Genomic DNA, 18,612 nt, shown 5'->3' on the forward strand with positions numbered 1-18,612 from the left:
CAGTGTACAAAATGAAGTGGGAAGAGCCCACACTTGTCATAGGGGCCTAAAGAGGACAAATGTCATCTGGCTCCAATCTACCTTTCCAGTCTCTTCTACCACTATCCCTATAGTCACAATGGCCTGCTTCTGGTTCCTCAAATTTGGCAAGTTTATTCCTGCCCTAAGCCTTTATATTTGGCTGTGCTCTCTGCCTGGAATGCTCTTGCCCCAGACCAGACCTTATAGCTGCTTCCTCGTTAATTCTAGGTCTTAGCTCCAAAGGAAGAGGCCTTCTCTGACCGCCCATAATCCTCTTTCCCCCTTAGTATCACATCACTCCATTTTATCTTTTTCATAGCGTTTGTCACTCTAAAGTTGTTTAAATACATGCTTGTGCCTCCTTGCAGATGAGTGAAGGTCCTGAGGGTAGCCTATCTGTCTTGTTTCTGCTGTATCTCATGCAGTTTGCCTTGCACATAGTAGGCACTCAATATTTATTAAATGAATTAAAAGCTAGGAGGTGAGGTGATCTATTAGGAACTGATTTTACCTAGTTCCCGGTTTGAGACTTACTGTTCCAGTCATGTACCCATCTTCATTCTTGCACTCATTCTGCATTCACTCCATTTATTAAACCACCACTTTGCACCTAGGTTCTGAGGTTATAAGAAGGAATCAGAACTCGATTCTGTTCTGTCCTCAAGGAGCTCAGTTTGGTAGACTTAATGACAGCATCTATGCTTCTCAACAGACCCTAAAGGGCCATGTCGAGGTCACTCTTCCAGCTATACGTGGTCAGAACCGTGCTCCCCTCCCATCTCCAGGGACCAAAGAGACCCCTGCATTACACCCTTCCCCAGCTGCGAGGAGCAGTCGATCCCCCTTGGGTTCAGAGCCAGTCCTTGAAGAGAGAGCCGGGATCGCGGCCATCCTAGTGAGGTCTGCCCTTCCATTTCTGGGGGTCTAGGTGACCGTCGCGACGCTCCCCGCGGGCCTGGGACGGGAGCGCAGGGGCAGGAGCGCGCCGCCGGGCCGGAGAGCGGGGTGTCGGCGGGGCCAGGCCGAGGGCCAGGACATCTGCCGCGAGGCCAGCGCGGCTGGGCGGCGGCGGGGGCGGGGCCGCGCCGGGGCGGGGCCGCGCCGGGGCCAGGGGCGGGGAGCGGGCCGGGCCGCAGCGCAGAGCCGGGAGGGCCGCGGCCACCGGAAGAGTCGCCGTCGCCAGCCGAGCCGGGAGAGTGGGGAGCGGAAGCGGCGGACGCGGCGGCGGCAGGCGGCGCTGGGACCCGGGAGCGGCCGGAGAACAAGGGAGCTGGCGCCGCGGCCGGCCGCCGAGCTGGGCTGAGCAGCTGGGCCGCGCCGAGCGCCGCCGCCCCCGAGAGGCCGGCCCGGCCGCCCGAGCAGGCCGCGCGCGGGCCGCCGGGCCCGAGGCCGGAGCCATGGGCGAGACCAAGATCATCTACCACCTGGACGGGCAGGAGACGCCGTACCTGGTGAAGCTGCCCCTGCCCGCCGAGCGCGTCACCTTGGCGGACTTTAAGGGCGTTCTGCAGCGACCCAGCTATAAGTTCTTCTTCAAGTCTATGGACGACGATTTCGGGTGAGGATGGCCCCCGCCTCGCCTCCGGCGACCCCGGCCCTCCGGCTTCTATGGGCCGCTCGGGCAGTTTGGAGTCCCCTTTGCTACGCTGGCTTCTAGCCCTGCTCTGGATTCTAGGGGGCGACTCGGCCATTTGGGCCGCCTTGGCTTTTTCAGAGGCTGGAGTTCAGCCCCCCTAGGGACTCTCGTTTCAGCTCTTTCGGGGCACGTTGGTCCCCCTAGTGTAGGGGGACGTCCAACTCCCCAAGAGCAATCAGAGTTCCAGCCTAGTCAAGTCCCCTTGCCTCCTCAAAGACCAGCGGCCCACATAGACAGACACACCCCTCCTCCACCCAGTTCCAGAGCCGGAGTCCCCAACCCTCCTCCTGCCAACAGAGCCACCTTTTTAGCGTAGACTTGGGGTGTTTGGCCGTCGGCCTTTGCCTTCTCCATCTTTTCTTCTCCACAGCTCAGAGCCATATTTGGAGTATCATGCGTTTAAGGGCTATGCTGCGGGACTTTGAACTGGAGGAGGGGGAGTCGGGGGGTGCTCAGGCCCAGGCTGTTAAGCTAAGGCCTGCAGACCTGATGTTTATTTAGCTGTCTCCCCTTTCCCTTGTGGGGTGTTCCGGATGTTGTCAAGAGAGCAGAGCACTCGGACCCTGGGAGGAGTCCCCACTAGCCCGGGTGCTGATTTCCCCTCTGAATTGGAGCCTTTTCCCTCCAGATGGTGGCCAAGGGGGAGACCTTGGAAAGGGCCTCAGAGCCTGGATGGGAGGGCCAGGAAGAGTCTCTTAGTGTTCTTCATCTTCCCCTCCCTGGCGGGGTCTTCTCCACCCAGCTGCAGGACTTTGGACAGGCGGAGTTTGGAAGCAGCGACTTCCCCTTTAAGAGGGGATGGAATGTTGGAGCCGGAAGGTTCTGTAGCAGCTGGCCTAGGAGGGGGAGCCTGGCCGATCCCCTCACCACCCCCCCAACTCCCAAGGGATGGGGGAGGGGGAGGCCCCCACACTAGCCTGCCCCACACTAACTGGGCACTAGGCCTGGAGGCCTATGGGGAAGGCCTTCCCCGGGCCCTCCAGGCCTAAAGACAGCCTCTCCAGCCCTAGCTTGAGGCCTGCACTGCTCTGTGGAGCTGAGGCCCCAGAGCTGAGTGAGAGGAGATAGTCTTCTCCCCAGTGTTCATCAGTGTGGCTTCTCTCCCAGGACCCCGGCCCTCCTGCCCTGGGAAGCAAAGCAAGCACCTTCTCTCTCTTCTGCCCGTCGTGTTTTGCTGTCACCTTTCCCTCTGGAACTCAGGGTTCCATGAGCCCCTGAGATCATAGGTGTGAAAGTGCTTCGTACAGTGGGAAGTGCTATACCACATCTAATTCTAGTTGTTTCTATTGTTGTTCCTACCTGAGGGTGGGGTACTCCTGGTGTAGTAACAATTGTCTGGCTTCAGGCCAGAGACAGACACCCCTGATTGGAAGATTCTGAAGAGGGATCAATCTGCAAGGGGTGGGCCTGAGGGGGCTGATGCCTTGGCCGGGTAAGAGAAGAACAGAATTAGAAGAGACCAAGATTCTGCCTCGGGGTATGGGATAGGGGGAAATCAGCAAGAGTGAGTGCAGGAGGGCCACCCTGGGGCCAGATGCCTTGAGGGACTAGTATAGGTCTGTGTCTTTGCCTCTCATCCTTGAGCCCTTTGGGCCTGGCCTGGAGTGCCCAGGCACCTCCTGAGCCTTGACCTTTCTAGGCTGCCTCCCGCTCTCCCCAGGCTGCTGTCATTCCAGGCCTAACTGCAGTGCTGGAGGGCCCCCATTAGATCCAGTCGTTGCTGACTTAATATTGTTCTTTAAACCTGCTGTCAGTCCTTTAAATCCATCAGCCCACTCACTCTTTCTTAGCTTGACCCAATCAATAATGTGAAATCACAGGTCTTATTTTTTATTTATATTTCTTTTGAAAACATGTTAAAAATAAATATTTAACTGTTGAATTAAGTGTTCATTCAAGTACACCTGAAGCCATCTTGCGTACGTCAGTGGTGTTGAACCATCCTTTGAAAAATATTAGAGTAGGCCATTTAACAGGGTTGAGAAGAATGCTAAAAATGAAGTGGAGGAGATTGATTTTGTTTTTATCCCCAGAAAGATTAATGAGCAGGAGACCTGGTAGGGCTGTCTTGTCACAAAGGACTAATAGCTGAGGAGCGTGTGTATACGTATATCTCATTTATTTAACAAACTCTTTTTATGGTGCTTACAGTGTGCAGGCACTGATCTAAATGCTTTTCAGATCTTTTACTCATTCAGTCTTCTTAACAGCCCTGTGAAATAGGTATGCTATCTCCAGTTTATAGATGAGGAGACTAGAACACAGAAAACTTAAGTAACTTATCCAAGGTCACACAGCTAGTAAGTGGCAGAACTCAATTTGACATCAGGAATCTGGCTGCACAGTCTAAGGCCTTCATCACACAGTTGTAGGCATTATTATAATCACCATTTAACAGATGCAGCCTCTCTGAGGGAGATGCTGAGCCTTGGCAAACTGCAGAGGTGACAGGGCTGCCAATTATCCTAGCTCCACGAGAGGAGGGTCGGGGCAGCAGTCAGGGACCCCTGCTGACAGATGGAAAAGTGGGTCAGAGGAGGAAGGCTGCCGTCTCTCAGTGTCTCCAGGCTTACCGACTGAGGTTCTGGTTTGTAAGGCCTGAGGACTCCCTGACTCCCGTCTGGTCTCCAGAAGTATTTGTCAAGCTCAGGGTAGGCCCAGCCCTCGTAAATCATTTGGGAAATGGAGGAAGAATAACCATTTTCAGCACTGACGAGATGCTGGATGGAAGAACAAGGTGCCCGCTGCTAGCGTATCTTTGAGCTGTGGGAAGGAGCAAGATGGGAAGTCGGGTCCCTAACTGCGTTGCTGCGTGCTCCATGTCACACACTGTCCTGCCTCAGCCCTTCTCCCTGGAGCACTCTTCGTCTCATGTCTCCTCTGGTCCAAATTCTCCTGTCCTCTGGGTTGAGGCTTTACAGTTATGGCACTTCATCTTATTTATCCTTACACCTACCAGCTCCTAGCCAGGACCTGACACCTGAGTAACACTCAGCAGATGTCTGTCCAGGGAACACATCTGCTGCTCTTCCGGCTCTGACCACTTCCCACTTGCAGTATGCTTCTGTGAACTGTCCACTGGAGCGTAACCTCCGAGGACGAGGCAGACTCCAGGTCTGATGCTTCCTTGAGGCCCATACACTGGCAAGCCCAGGACTTAAAAGCCACTGGGCTCTCACCAAAGGCCTTTTAACTGAGTGAATGATGAATGATGAGCAGATCTGTTTGGTCCCTGCCCTTAGAAACTTATACCTAGTTAGAAAGAGAGCGTGGATCCCACTAAAAATTGACAAAGTTAGTAACTATTTTCATTGTATGCCTGGACCATGCCAGCCATTTACAATTCCCATTTACCAGGGCAAGACAAAGACTTGGAAAAGTTAAGAAACTTCTCTAAGATAGCAGGGCTAATAAGTGGCAGAATTGGAATTTGAACCCAGATTTGTCCGACTCCACTTGGGGTGTGAGTGAGTGCTGTGGAACCCTGAGCCGTTCAGCTCCACGGTGGGAGGGGGAGGCCTGTCTGAGGTCCCCCAAGGCTGCTGAAGATCAGCTGATCCTTGTGAGTCAGCAGAGCCTTGGTGACCCGTCGGTGACCCCCAGAAAGAAAGGAAACATCTGTAGCATGGAGCTGTGTGGTGGGACCTGCTGGGGGAGGGGAATGGGGACTCAGCAGCAGTTTCCCACCACAGGGAGACCCTCTCCAAAGCAGGTCACAGCTCCTGCCATGTGGCCCACAAACCCCTGTTCCCAGAGGGGGCTGCAAGCTGGCTATACCCTGTGACCAGACTGGCTGGTGGGTCTGAGCTATCTCTCTGCCCCTCCTTTCCAGCCTGTCTGTCTCCAGGCTTTCTGCCATGGTGGCCTGAGCAGGATGACTTGAGCTGCTTTCTTGGGGTCGCTGTGGGGTTAGAAATGGTGGAGGAGTCAGAGCTGGATGGGAGGGAGGAAGGCAGGCTCAGCCTTCGAACTTGGCTGTGAGTCCAAGAATGTGAACATCGCAAGGAGCCAAGCACGTTCCCGGCTCTGGGCAGAAGCTGCTCCAAGAACAAGGGAAGACTGGGCTTCCCAGCCACCTTCCCTGCTGTCTTCCTGCTCTGCTCACGACTCCACGCACATGTCTTCCTCTGCCCCTGAGCATTTCTTTCCAGCTCTGTACTCCTGGGGTGTTTGATGGAGTCTGGGGGTCCTCAAACTTTTCCATTCCCTTCCCTGGCCCCAAACTGTAGTCGTGGTCTGACTTCTTGCCTCACTGCATAACCAAGGCCAAAGTGCATACCTGTGACCACATCCCACCCTCCTTGCCCCACAGCGCTGTCTCCCCACTCCCACCCTCCACACAGAGCCACATCGCCTGTCATCTGTGAAAGGTGTGGAAAGAGGATGGGTTTGGGAATCAGACGAGCCTGGGGTTGAATTCCAGCTGACATCTTTTAGCTCTGTGACCTTGGGCAAATGACTGTTTCCTTATTCATAAAGTGAGGATCATATTGTCTACACAAAGAGGCTGATGTGAAGATTATATACTGTAACTACAGGAAGATAAGATGGTATGATAGGTAAGAAGAAAGGCTTTGGGGTCAGGTTGACCAGGATTCAAATTCCGGCTCTTCACTTACTAGTGGTGTGACTACAGGTGAATTTCTGGACTGAATGAGCCTAGTTTCTCCATCTGTATCTATCTTACAGCATTGCTGTGAGTATTAAATGAAATGATACAAGTAAAGTGCTTAGCTTGGTGCTTGGTCCAGAATTCATGCTCAGTGACTGAGAGCAGTTGTTACTACTCCCATAGTGGCAGTGGAGGATGTTTGGTGTATGCCTTCTTCCCTTCTCTTTCCTCATTTCCTTAAATTCTTTGTCCACGCCTCCCAGAGGAATGTCAGGATTCCCAATTAAGAAGGCAAGGACAGTAATAAGGGTGTGCTTTTTCCTAGTTTGGGGTCAGAGGGAAAGAAAAACCCTAGCCCAGGAGAGCCATGCTGGGGATGGATAACACACGCTGGAGATTCTAGGGAGTGGCTGCTCTTGTGGGGGACACCCCCCTGTCAGGTGTAATTTGCAGTCACCTGATGACTGAGAGGATGCCCAGAAAGGCAGCTGATGTAGGCAGGGCTGGTGTCTTCCTGGTGGTGCTAAAGAGCTGTCCCTGGAGCCAGCCCGGTGGTGTGGTGGTTTGGTTCACACACTTGGCTTTGGTGGCCCGGGGTTCATGGGTTTGGATCCCAGGTGTGGACCTAGACACTGCTGATCAAGCCATGCTGTGGTGGCGTCCCACATACAAAATAGAGTAAGACTGGCACAGATGTTAGCTCAGGGACAGTCTTCAAGCGAAAAAGAGGAAGACTGGCAACAGATGTTAGCTAAGGGTCAATCTTCCTCACCAAAAAAAGAAAAAAAAAGAGCTGTCCCTGGTCACCCTGACCTGCTCCAAATTGAACAGGCTTGTGCTAGTGGTTTGCCAGTTTAGGGTGGAGGAGCCCCTGAGAATCGGGATTGTGAGGACACCTCCATTTCCACCCCAGAAGTCTTACTTTGACACCCCACCTTTCCCTGCAGAGTGGTGAAGGAGGAGATCTCAGACGACAATGCCAAGCTGCCCTGCTTCAATGGCCGGGTGGTGTCCTGGGTAAGGAGCCCTCCTCAGCCCTCCCTCCACCTGGATTCCTGCGGTGGGCTGGATGGAGGAAAGGCACTGCTGAGATTGTAGCTGGTGGTTTCATGCTTCAATATCTGAATCTTCCTTGAGTTCTCTAACTGGCCTGTTTCTTACCAGAGACTCTCATAGCCTTGGGAAAAAGTGGGGGAGTGGCTGGAAGGGGGAAAAGGCAGGCACAGAACCACACACTGGAGACAAAATTGCCTCCCATGCCCTTTTAGTTCCCTTCTGTCACCTGCCGACCTCTGCCTTGGACCACTGACCCTTATTCTCTGCCCCCATCCCACTTCACCAGCTCATGCCTCCCAGCCTCCCCGTCAACCTAACAGTGGGTCCGTTCCTCTTCTCAGCTGCCCTTGCACAGTCCTATCTCCCTCCGTGTCCCCTGCTTCGTTCTCCCCAGGCCTTCATGCCCTGCCAGAAGCCAGCTCTCCTCCTCCCTGGTGCCCCCAATCCATACTACCCACCCATTTTCTCCCCATCAGCTGGTGTCAGCTGAGGGCTCGCACCCAGAGCCAGCTCCCTTCTGTGCTGACAACCCATCGGAGCTGCCACCACCCATGGAGCGCACGGGAGGCATTGGGGACTCCCGGCCCCCATCCTTCCAGTGAGTGTGACCTGAGGGTGGGGAGGGCCCATGGGGGAGGGCCACATCAGTTTAGCCCAGGGCTGGGGGAGGGAACCCCCAGCCTGCCCCCTCCCCCACCAAGGCCTCTCTTCCCTGCAGCCCTCATGCTGGTGGGGGCAGCCAGGAGAACCTGGACAATGACACGGAGACCGACTCCTTGGTGTCTGCCCAGCGGGAGCGGCCACGCCGGAGGGATGGCCCAGAACACAGTGCGTCTTCCCTGAACAGACGCCTTCCCCATTCTCACGCCCTCCCCATAGCGTCCACTCAGCTACCAGCCTCTTTGCCCTACTTCTTGACCTCTGGGTGTGCTGGTCCCAGTGCAGCCCCTGGCCCACCCCACCCACCTCCCTTCCCTCCTGCACCGGGCACTGTGAACCCAGCTGCCTCTACCCACTGCAGCAACCCGGCTGAATGGAACTGCAAAGGGGGAGCGGCGGCGAGAGCCAGGGGGTTATGACAGCTCATCCACCCTTATGAGCAGCGAGTTGGAGACCACCAGCTTCTTTGACTCGGATGAAGATGACTCCACCAGCAGGTGGGGCTTTAGTTTCACGGGGACTGTGGGGCAGATGACCCCTGAGGATCCTTGAACCCTGAGGATGCTGGGTCCCTGGGAGGGATATGGGCTTTGTATTGGGCACTGGGCCCTGCAGTGCCTCTTATGGGGCAGGGCTGGGCCAGCCTGGTGGGGAACGACTGTGGGCCCCACAGGTTCAGCAGCTCCACGGAGCAGAGCAGCGCCTCACGCCTCATGAGAAGACACAAGCGGCGGCGGCGGAAGCAGAAGGTTTCACGGATTGAGCGGGTATGGGGCCTGGGATGCTAGGATGGGTCGGGGCAGACCGAGCCCTGCCTAGACAGGACCAGGGTTTGTGCTTCCATAGATCCCCTCCTTGGGTCAGTGTTTAGGAGCTGGGGGAGGGGGAGCAGAGCTGAGGGCTCACCTTGAGGAGGAGCTAGGTGGGAGCAGTGAGTTCCTGCCACCCCTACCTGCTGCTTAGGGCCTCTGTCTATTCCAGTCCTCGTCCTTCAGCAGCATCACGGACTCCACCATGTCACTCAACATCATCACGGTCACTCTCAACATGGGTGAGTCTGGTGAAACAACACTCTTGAGCTCCTACTATGTGCCAGATACTGGGCAGACTTGAGGAGTTCAGAGAGGCACAAGATATGTTCCCTGCCCTGAAGGAGCTCACTTTCATAAACATAAACTGGTACATAAATGGATCATTTCACTATCTCATGATCAGGGCTATGACAGAGAAGCACAGAGAGCTATTGGAAGCAAGAATGGCATCAGGGAAGGCTTCCTGGAGGAAGTGGTTTCTGATTCCCTCCCCATTCCCATTTTTTGGCCATTGCATTCTTGCTCTCTGGTTTCTGCCCTAGCTACTGTCGTTAGGAGATAGCTGGATATAGTGAAAAGAGCCCCAACTTTGGAATTTAAATCTGAGTTTGAATTCTGGCTTTGCCACTTAATGGCTTAGAAGAGTTACTTACATTCTCTAAACCTCAGTTGGCTGCTCTGTAAAATGGGACTAAGAGTCCCTGCCTCACAGCCAACAAGGATAAATGAAAGCATGTTTGAGCATCTGAACACTGCCTGATTCAGGTTCAATAAATGCTAGTTCTCATTCCTTTCCATCTTTTTCTAATAAGGGGCTCAAAATTTGGGTAGGAACCTTGCTCCCCTCTCAATGTCTTATTACTTCCTGTAGAAAAGTATAACTTCTTGGGCATCTCCATTGTGGGCCAAAGCAACGAGCGCGGGGACGGAGGCATCTACATCGGCTCTATCATGAAGGGCGGGGCCGTGGCTGCTGATGGACGCATTGAGCCAGGAGATATGCTGTTACAGGTACCACTGCCCACTCTGGGTGGCAGTGTGGATAGGGAGTGGGGAGATATCCCTACCCTCTGTGCTCTGCTCATTCAGAGTCCCTTCTTGGTGAGGGAAAGACCCCCTGACCCACCAAGCTCAGATTCCCTAACCCCCCTCCCCAACACAACTGCTTATCCCACTCCTGGTCCTCTTTCCTAGGTAAACGAGATCAACTTTGAGAACATGAGTAATGACGACGCGGTCCGGGTACTGCGGGAGATTGTGCACAAACCAGGGTATGGATGGGATGGGTGTTGGGGAGGAGGGGGCAAGCATTTCTGGCTGTCAGGCAGAGGGCTTGGTCTGGCCCCCACACATCCTGCCCTCACTAGGGACACCCTTGCTTTCAGGCCCATCACCCTGACTGTAGCCAAGTGCTGGGACCCAAGTCCACGTGGTTGCTTCACACTGCCCAGGAGTAAGTGGATGGGTAACTCGGCCTTACAGCTGCTGCTTGGCATACGTGAGCCCTGTCTCTCCTTCCTTCTGTGTTGCCCTGAACCTCCACACCTACCCTGCTGGGTCCAGAGGTGGGCAGGGTGGGCAGCCCCTGACTCCTCATCCTCCCTGCAGGCGAGCCCATCCGGCCCATTGACCCTGCGGCCTGGGTCTCCCACACTGCAGCCATGACTGGCACCTTCCCTGCCTACGGCATGAGCCCCTCCCTGAGCACCATCACCTCCACCAGCTCCTCCATCACCAGCTCCATCCCTGACACAGAGCGTGAGTGTCCAAACCTGTCCCCTGGGCCTAGCTGACAGGGCCAGGTGGGAGGGACTGATGAAGGCCCACCTGGAGACTCTTGCTTAAGCATCAGAGGGGCTGGAGTGGGGACTCAGCTCATTCCAGCTACCTCACACTGCAGCTTCCCTCAGTGGACACCGACTCTCACTAAATAGTGTTTGCTTTGGAGCCTGTATTGAGTACCCGGCAAGCCTCAGTTTCCTCTTGTAAAATGGGACTAATGATATGCACTTTACCAGGTTCCTGGGGGTTTAATGAGAGGATAAAAGTGAAGCATCCATCACAGTGTGTGGCATAAAGTAAGCACTCAATAAATGACTGCCATTTTTATTATCGTAACACACACGTTATACACTGTGCCATAAGCACCTTCATTTACATTAGTTCATTCTCTCTTCAAACATCGTTGTAAATTAAAGTCCCTGTTTTTACAGAAGGGGAAACTGAGGGTCCAAAAAGTCAGTAATTTGCCCAACATTGATCCATAGTTATTAGATGGTAGAGCTGGAATGCAACTCCTGTCTACCTCACTCCATAGCCTCTTTCTGCCTCACCATTCTGCCTCTCACTCCCAGGCCTAGATGACTTCCACCTATCCATCCACAGCGACATGGCCGCCATCGTAAAAGCCATGGCCTCCCCGGAATCCGGGCTGGAGGTCCGTGACCGCATGTGGCTCAAGATCACCATCCCCAACGCTTTCATCGGTGAGAGGGCCCCGTGGTGGGATGAAGGCTAGGGGTGGGGAGTGCTGGGCAGGGCAGGCCAGGGACCCAAGAACTCCCATGGGCCACTCCTTTGAGCTGAAACCAGCCCCAGCCTCGTGACTTCTGTGAGGCCAGATGAGTCCAAGTCAGGGCCTCCCAATCAAGCGGTGGCCTTGCCCCCAGGCTCGGATGTGGTGGACTGGCTGTACCACAACGTGGAAGGCTTCACTGACCGGCGGGAGGCCCGCAAGTACGCCAGCAACCTGCTGAAAGCTGGCTTCATCCGCCACACCGTCAACAAGATCACCTTCTCCGAGCAGTGCTACTACATCTTCGGTGACCTCTGCGGCAGTACGTGCCTCCCCCGCCTCCCGCCCTGTCTCCTGGCTGGGAGTGGGGAGGTGCCCGGGGATGTGGCAGCAGACTCCAGGGAACCAGATGAGGGGGCAGCAGAGCTGGGGGCCCAGCTCAAGGCCTGAGAGTTCTGTCGTGGAAGCAGAGCCCAGTCCACCCTCTTCAGCTGCCTCACATTCCTCTCTTGGGGAACCAGCATTTTCTAAGTGCCTGCTCTGCACCTGGCACCATGCTGGTTGTTTCTAAAGCATCATCTCACTCTCTCGCTCCGTCCTTCCAACTTCTTCCCCACTCTCGGGGAGACCGATTAACATCCCTGTTTTCAGATGAGGAAACTGAGACTTGTAGAAGTTAAATGGTCCACCCCAGGTCTCACAGCTAAAAGCAGAGGAGCTAGGCCTTGGGTCCAGGTGTTTCTGGCTCCAGAGCCCTGTTCTCCCCACCATCTGGGGCTGCTCTAGGTGTGTGGTGTTGCAGAAACATTGTCTCAGCAAGGCCAGAGAGGGTTCCTGCTCTTGGCACCTGCTCAGCCTCCCAGCATCAAGCTGGCCTGAGGCCCCAAGTCTACAGCCTTCTCGGACCCCTGACAGTGGGCTGTGCCACGGGATAAAGTTGGAGAAGCTGTCAGGGCCAGGTTGTAGAGGACTCTGCAAGCTATACTGAGCAGTTTGGACTTGATCCTGAGAGAGTACAAAGCCAAAGAGGGTTGTTAAGCAGAGGAGGTCTGCAGGGAACCTTCTGGGCCTGTGGACAACTCTTGGGAATGGGAGTCCTCATGACACAACAGCATTGCTCAGGGCTGGGAGCTGAAGCCCACCCCCAGCAGGCACCTCTGCCGGAGGGAGCCTTCTCTCAGCCCAGTGGTGCTGGCTGGAGTCTAAAAGCTAACTCTTCACATGCTTCAGATTAGGTTCTAGGGACTAGAGAGGCTGTTTCTGCAGAGCACAAGTCCCTGGTGGAGAGTGGGTCCCTGGCCCTTAGCAGCTCCAGCATGGCCCCATGACGTAGTGACAGATGCATAGGGTTTTGGAGTTAGGCAGTCTGAGTTCAAATCCTAGCTCCACCCTTACTGTGTGAACATGAGTAAGTGACACAGCCTCTCCATGCCTCAGTTTCTTGATCTGTAAGATGGAGGTAACAGTAGAACTTATCTCACTGAGCTGTTTTGAGGACGATATAAGATAGTGTATATAATGCTTTTAGCATCATATTTTGCTCACAGTAAGTGCTCTATAAAAGTTGTCTATGATTCATATATTTAATTGATTCTAAGATGAACCTTTTTTTCACATTTCAATAGCTCTGAAACTGGGGTGCATCTTACAATCAGTGGCTTCTCAGACTCAATCAAATGTGGTTATTATCATTATAGAAGTCAGCCCTGGCCCCAAACCTCCAGGGACACATGCAGCTTCTCAGGGCAGCTGTGGCTTTTGCTCAAGAGGCATTGTTCCTTCCCTAAGGCCTCTTGAGTCTTCTCCCCATGGACCAAAGGCGTCAGAGGCCCAGCTCAGGAAGATGCTGACAGAACAGGCCTTTTCCTTCTCACTGACTGTCTCCTCAGCTGGGAGTGTGGGAGGCTCAAAGGGAAGAGCTGGGTACCTGGGTAGCCCCAGGAGCACACAGTCACTCCCCTCCGTGACAGCCTAGAGGTTGAAGTAGTCACCAGCTCCTTGGGCATAAGCCAAGGCAGGCCCCTGCTTCCCACCCCCAACCCTCCTTGCTAGCTGCTGGCCTTGACAGGTCGATGGCTTGGCTGGCAGACTCCATAGGCTGCCCCAGCCCCCTCAGAGCTCCCTCTCCTGACCTCTTCTCCCCTGGAAGCTTGGGCTGGGTCACTTAAGGGCTTGGAAGAGAAGGGCTCAGTCTGTATCCGGCAGCTGGCCCCTAGGACAATTACAGCTCTCTTGGAGCTCTGGGACCTGGTGCATACGGGCTGTGAGCAAGGGGTGTCCCAGGCAGATGGTCAGTTCTAGTGGTCCCTTATACTCTCTTCCAGGTAGCTCCAGCATTGGTGGGGGCAGCCTTGCCCTTAGGATTTCACAATTTACTGGGGAGCCAGAGTCATGAAAGAAGTAATGTCAATACAGCGACCCCAGTGCTGTGAAGAATAGGCCTGGCTGGGAATGGGGTGGAGAGCACAGAGGAAGCACCTAAGTGGTTCTCTTTCTGGGCCCTTCCCACCCCACTCCCACCCTCCCCAGCAGCAGCAGAAAATTGATTCAGGCCAACGGCCTTCTATATGGGAAGGCTCTGAAAGGCCTTGTGTTCTTTCTGGCTTTTAATGAGTAATTTTTTAGTCCTAGGTGAAGGGGGAGGGCAAAATTTCACCTAAATTTCCCCAAACTGCTCCCTACTCCTTACTAGTGACCTGTCCTGGAAAGGTAAGGAGAAAGTAAGCGACTCTTAGCTTCTGTTCTGGCTTCAGGTTGGGTTGACCCCAGGCTGGTCATTTAACCTCTCTGGACTGCATGTTCCTCATCTGGAAAACCTGGGACCAATGCCTTCTTCATAGGGCTGTGGGGACATTTGCATGAGATGAAGTGCTTTGTGTGCCTAAGGAATTGCAGGGATGCACCACCTGGTGGCTGGCTGGCATTGCAGCCTTCCACATTCCCCTACTGCTTACCCTCTAAGTGAACAGAGGAGAAAATTGCCAAGTAAGAGTTTGCCCGTTCTTCCAGCTCACTGAGGAAGGAAGAGAAACTGCCAAAGGCTTGGTAGGGGGTCTTCCCTGGACTGGGTGTTGGGTGGCAGGATTTGGCACTGCGGATCTGAGGTGTGACTCAGGGCCTTCCTGAGGAGGGTTTTCCCTGGGGCTGCCTCTGCAGGGTCTCCCTCCCCACCATCTCTGGTGGGTGGCAGAGGGGTCTGAAGAAGGAGTAAGAGATCTCTGGCCTGTGCCTCCTCCCGTTCTGGCGAGAAACTGCCGCCGCTGTTGGGGTCATCCCAAAGGCAGCCTCCGCACCTAGGCTGGGGACCTCTCTCCTGACCTAGGGGTGCGGGGGCCCGAGGTAGACCCAGCTCATCCGGTCCTCCCCTCCTGTCCCCTCCGCAGACATGGCCAACCTGTCCCTCCACGATCACGACGGCTCCAGCGGCGCCTCTGACCAGGACACGCTGGCCCCTTTGCCTCACCCGGGGGCCGCCCCCTGGCCCATGGCTTTCCCCTACCAGTACCCGCCGCCCCCGCACCCCTACAACCCACACCCAGGCTTCCCGGAGCTGGGCTACAGCTATGGCGGGGGCAGCGCCAGCAGCCAGCACAGTGAAGGTAAGGGAAAGGGGCCGTGGAGGGGGCCCCAGGGGAGCTCCCATCTTCCTCCGCAAGCTCTGAGCGGCCCCCACCCCGTTCCTGCGTGTCGCCTACAGGCAGCCGGAGCAGTGGCTCCAACCGCAGCGGCAGCGACCGGCGGAAGGAGAAGGATCCGAAGACCGGGGACTCGAAGTCGGGCGGCAGCGGCAGCGAGTCGGACCACACGACACGCAGCAGCCTGCGGGGGCCGCGGGAGCGGGCGCCCAGCGAGCGCTCGGGCCCCGCCGCCAGCGAGCACAGCCACCGCAGCCACCACTCGCTGGCCAGCAGCCTGCGAAGCCACCACACGCACCCGAGCTACGGCCCGCCTGGCGTGCCCCCTCTCTACGGGCCCCCCATGCTGATGATGCCCCCACCGCCCGCAGCCATGGGGCCCCCCGGAGCCCCTCCGGGCCGCGACCTGGCCTCTGTGCCCCCCGAACTGACCGCCAGCAGACAGTCCTTCCGCATGGCCATGGGAAACCCCAGTGAGTTCTTTGTGGATGTGATGTGAGCAGGGTCCCTCCCCCACGTCCAGCCCACCCCTACCCCCACCCCCACCCCGGCCGGCTGAGTCCCTCTCTCCGTCCGTCCGACTTTTTTACTTTGTCTGGTACCTGGAAGGGAAATAAACGGAACTAAATCCAGGCGCGCTAACTGCTCGCTGGGCGCAGCGAGGGCGGGGTGCACCCCCCGATCGCCACTGCAGCCTCCTAACCTGCCGCCGACCCGCTTGTCCCTCTGCCCACTAACCGCTGCGCAGGACTGCCCAGGATCCTTCGTGTCCCTGGGAGCCGACTTGCTGGTGCTGCTCCTTATTTCCCTCTCCCCCTACACACTTCAGGAGTCGACCCAGCAGTGCCCTTGAGGGCCTGCTCACCCCCTTGTCCCTCCTTCTCCCCCTCAGTTCCCTTTCACCACTCATTCAGCGATACCATCTCTCTGTTAACCCCATCCCCTCAAGCATGTATGCCAACCTCTTGACTTTTCCCCACAGTACTGACACCAAGGAAATACTGGCTTCATCTGCCTCTCCTAACTGTCCCCACCTGCTGCCTCGGTCCTGCACCCTGGGGCTGTAGTCACCTCCATCCATGCTATCCCTGCACTCAGCCCTTATCAGAAGCCCCTGAGTTGCCTGAGCTGCTAGAGGCTTCCAGGGAGCATCTCTACTCTCCCCCTCCCCCCCATGCCTGCCCTGTGTGCTGGTTCCTTCAGACCCCTAACCCTACTAACCAGCAGGCTCATCTCGCCTCTGGGCCTGAAACATTTCTTTTCTTTCTTTTTTCCTCCCCCAATTTTTCCTGGGCCTGGAGCAGCCAAGAATTTCGGGCTGTTTGACTTTCTGTGACCCCCAGCGAGGGGAGGCCCAGCCTCGGAGGAGACCAGGACCCCTGCTTCAGGAACCCCTCAGGGCTTCTGGAGGATATTCAGCCCCCACACCCGCACTTCAACATGCTGAGTCACTAGGCTTCTGTGGAGGTCCCCAGCCTCTCTCGCCCATTTATGGGAGACTCTGTTCCCATCTCCAGAATGTGATCTCTCTTTCTGTCTTTCATACACATATGACTGCACGTGTACACACACACACACATACATACACACATGTCTATGCAAGTTCACTTAACCTTCAGGGCTGGTCCCTTGCCCAGAGGGCTGGACTCTCTCCCAGTCCTCTCCCAAGTTGTGGGGCTGGTCCCCTGACTTCCCTCTCCCCTTCCTTGTAGCCCTCAAGCCTCCCACATGTCCCCATCATCCTCCTACCTGGATAAAGCCCATAAGCCAGGTCTCAGGCCAGGCTCAGCAGAGGACTCCCCAGGCAACTGACTGGCTATTCTCACCCCACACCCTGCGCCCACACCCTTCACTATTTTCACAATCACCATGATACCCCAGAGCAAGGGTGGGCACGGGGACTTCTGGGACTCCCAGACAGACTGCCAGGTTTTCCTTTTCACGTTATTCTCCAGTTTAAACAACTCATGACTCTCTGTCTAAGCCTCTTCTATAAATTCACCTGGCTCACCTAGGTTCTCATATTTTCAGGACTGGGTGTCAAGAGTGAGATGAAGTCCTAACCTCCAGGCTTTGGGGCAAACCAGGGTAGGGCATTTTGGCATTCATTCATTTATCGAATAAACTTCCTGGGATTTCTGGTGAGTGAGGGCTGTGTTGGAAGTGTGACTCAGTTTTGCCTGCCTTCTGGAAGCTCCGGGTTTGCTCTCAGCCCAGATCATGGCTTCCTCTAGCCACTACTACAGGGCTGCCTCCTGTACTCTTCCTTCTCTGACTCTGCATTGTCCAGATCTCCTGAGAATCCCTCCACTATTGCTCATGCCTTCAGTGTTGGTGCTCCCAGTGTTCTCTCTCCAGTCCACTTCTCTTTCCTCTCTATTTACTCCCCAAATGATGTCATCCATCCTGATGTCCTCAACTGCCACTGATATGCTGGTGATTCCCAAATATGTATCTCTAGCACCAACTTCCCTCCAATCTTTAGATCTGTATTTTTATCACCCACTGGACAATCCATGGACATGTCCACATGGATTCAACTCATTTCCCCACCAAGTGTGTTCCTCCTAAATTCCAATCCTGGTTACCTTCATCACAATCTACATAGGCTCACCAGCTAGAAACATTTATGGGTTTAAATTCCTTCCCATGTCTTACTAGTCAGCATATCATATCCATTCCACTCTAACAATCTTTCTTGAATTTGGATCTTCTCCCCTCTGCCTCTACTGTAGTTCACAGGAGCATGGGATTTGGAGTCAGGTTGTTCTGGGTTTGAATCTCAGCTCTAACTACTTTTTGATTGCGTCATAGGAGAGTTATTTAATCTCTCTGAGCCTCAATTCCCTCATATGTAAAATGACGATAATAATACCTACCTCACAGGGTTGTTGTGAGGATTTAAATTAGATATTGTACGGAAAGTGCCTAGCACAGTGCCTGGCACACAGTAGAATAGGTGCTCAATAAATGGTAGCTATTATTATTATTATTATCATTATTATTTACTCCAAATTAATAAGGGCTTAGGGTATGTTCCAAAGATAAAGGTAGGAGTGGAAGGTATTTGGAAAGGTAGGAGTGAAGCCTTGAATGCTGGTTCAAGGATTAGAAGTGCCTGTATTTGGTCACTTAATGGCTTCCAGCTGTGACCACGGTTTGAAGGAGGTGAGATCTTCATCCTGCCACATCCTGGCTGCTGGTGGAAGGATGCTAAGGACAGCATGGCTTGAAACCCGGTTTGCCATTTCTTGCGCTTCCTCTCATGACCGCTCAGCCCTGCCTAGGGAAAGCAGCAGGGTATGTCTCCCTACAGAAAAGAAAAGCCAACAAATTTTCTTCAGGTCCTGCAAGAGCCACACAAGCCTCTCATGTTCCAGAGTTGGCTCTATCTCCTCAGCTTGGTTGTGAAGATTAACTCAGTTCATCAGAGACGGGATTTCAAATCCCATGTCCAATTAAATTCAACTTGTCAACAGTTTTCTAAGCAACGTAGATGCCTGTCACTGGAAGGCACACAGGTCCGGGCCTTGAGCCTACAGTCACACAGGTAGAGCTGAGGGGGAACACTGGGCATATTCTTGAAAAGCTTTAGATAGTTTTTTCCAAGTATGTGCCTCCTCACTCCCTGCCCCCTTCCTTGGGTCTTGATCCCTGGGAAAAGA

At 54.7% G+C, this 18,612-nt stretch overlaps 1 protein-coding gene across 4 annotated transcripts; it reads left to right on the forward strand.

Annotated features, from left to right (window-relative positions):
* The first annotated feature begins 1,166 nt into the window (after positions 1-1,166).
* DVL3 (dishevelled segment polarity protein 3) lies at positions 1,167-17,936 on the forward strand. 4 transcript variants are annotated; one of them, XM_070583292.1, is made up of 16 exons: positions 1,277-1,579; positions 7,217-7,286; positions 7,802-7,923; positions 8,044-8,153; positions 8,347-8,482; positions 8,659-8,752; positions 8,967-9,036; positions 9,669-9,808; positions 9,992-10,068; positions 10,183-10,250; positions 10,406-10,555; positions 11,152-11,283; positions 11,467-11,634; positions 14,696-14,911; positions 15,010-15,420; positions 16,252-17,936. In XM_070583292.1, the coding sequence occupies exons 1-16, from the start codon at positions 1,419-1,421 to the stop codon at positions 16,281-16,283; spliced, it is 2,157 nt and encodes a 718-aa protein (XP_070439393.1). In that variant the 5' UTR covers positions 1,277-1,418; the 3' UTR covers positions 16,284-17,936. The 4 variants fall into 4 exon arrangements, with proteins under 4 accessions (XP_070439394.1, XP_070439393.1, XP_070439395.1 ...); XM_070583293.1 differs by having other exon boundaries at positions 1,167-1,579; positions 15,010-17,092; XM_070583294.1 differs by lacking the exon at positions 10,406-10,555.
* The last annotated feature ends 676 nt before the right edge of the window (positions 17,937-18,612 follow it).

Source organism: Equus przewalskii, chromosome 18 (assembly GCF_037783145.1).
Source record: "Equus przewalskii isolate Varuska chromosome 18, EquPr2, whole genome shotgun sequence".
NCBI classification, from domain to species: domain Eukaryota; kingdom Metazoa; phylum Chordata; class Mammalia; order Perissodactyla; family Equidae; genus Equus; species Equus przewalskii.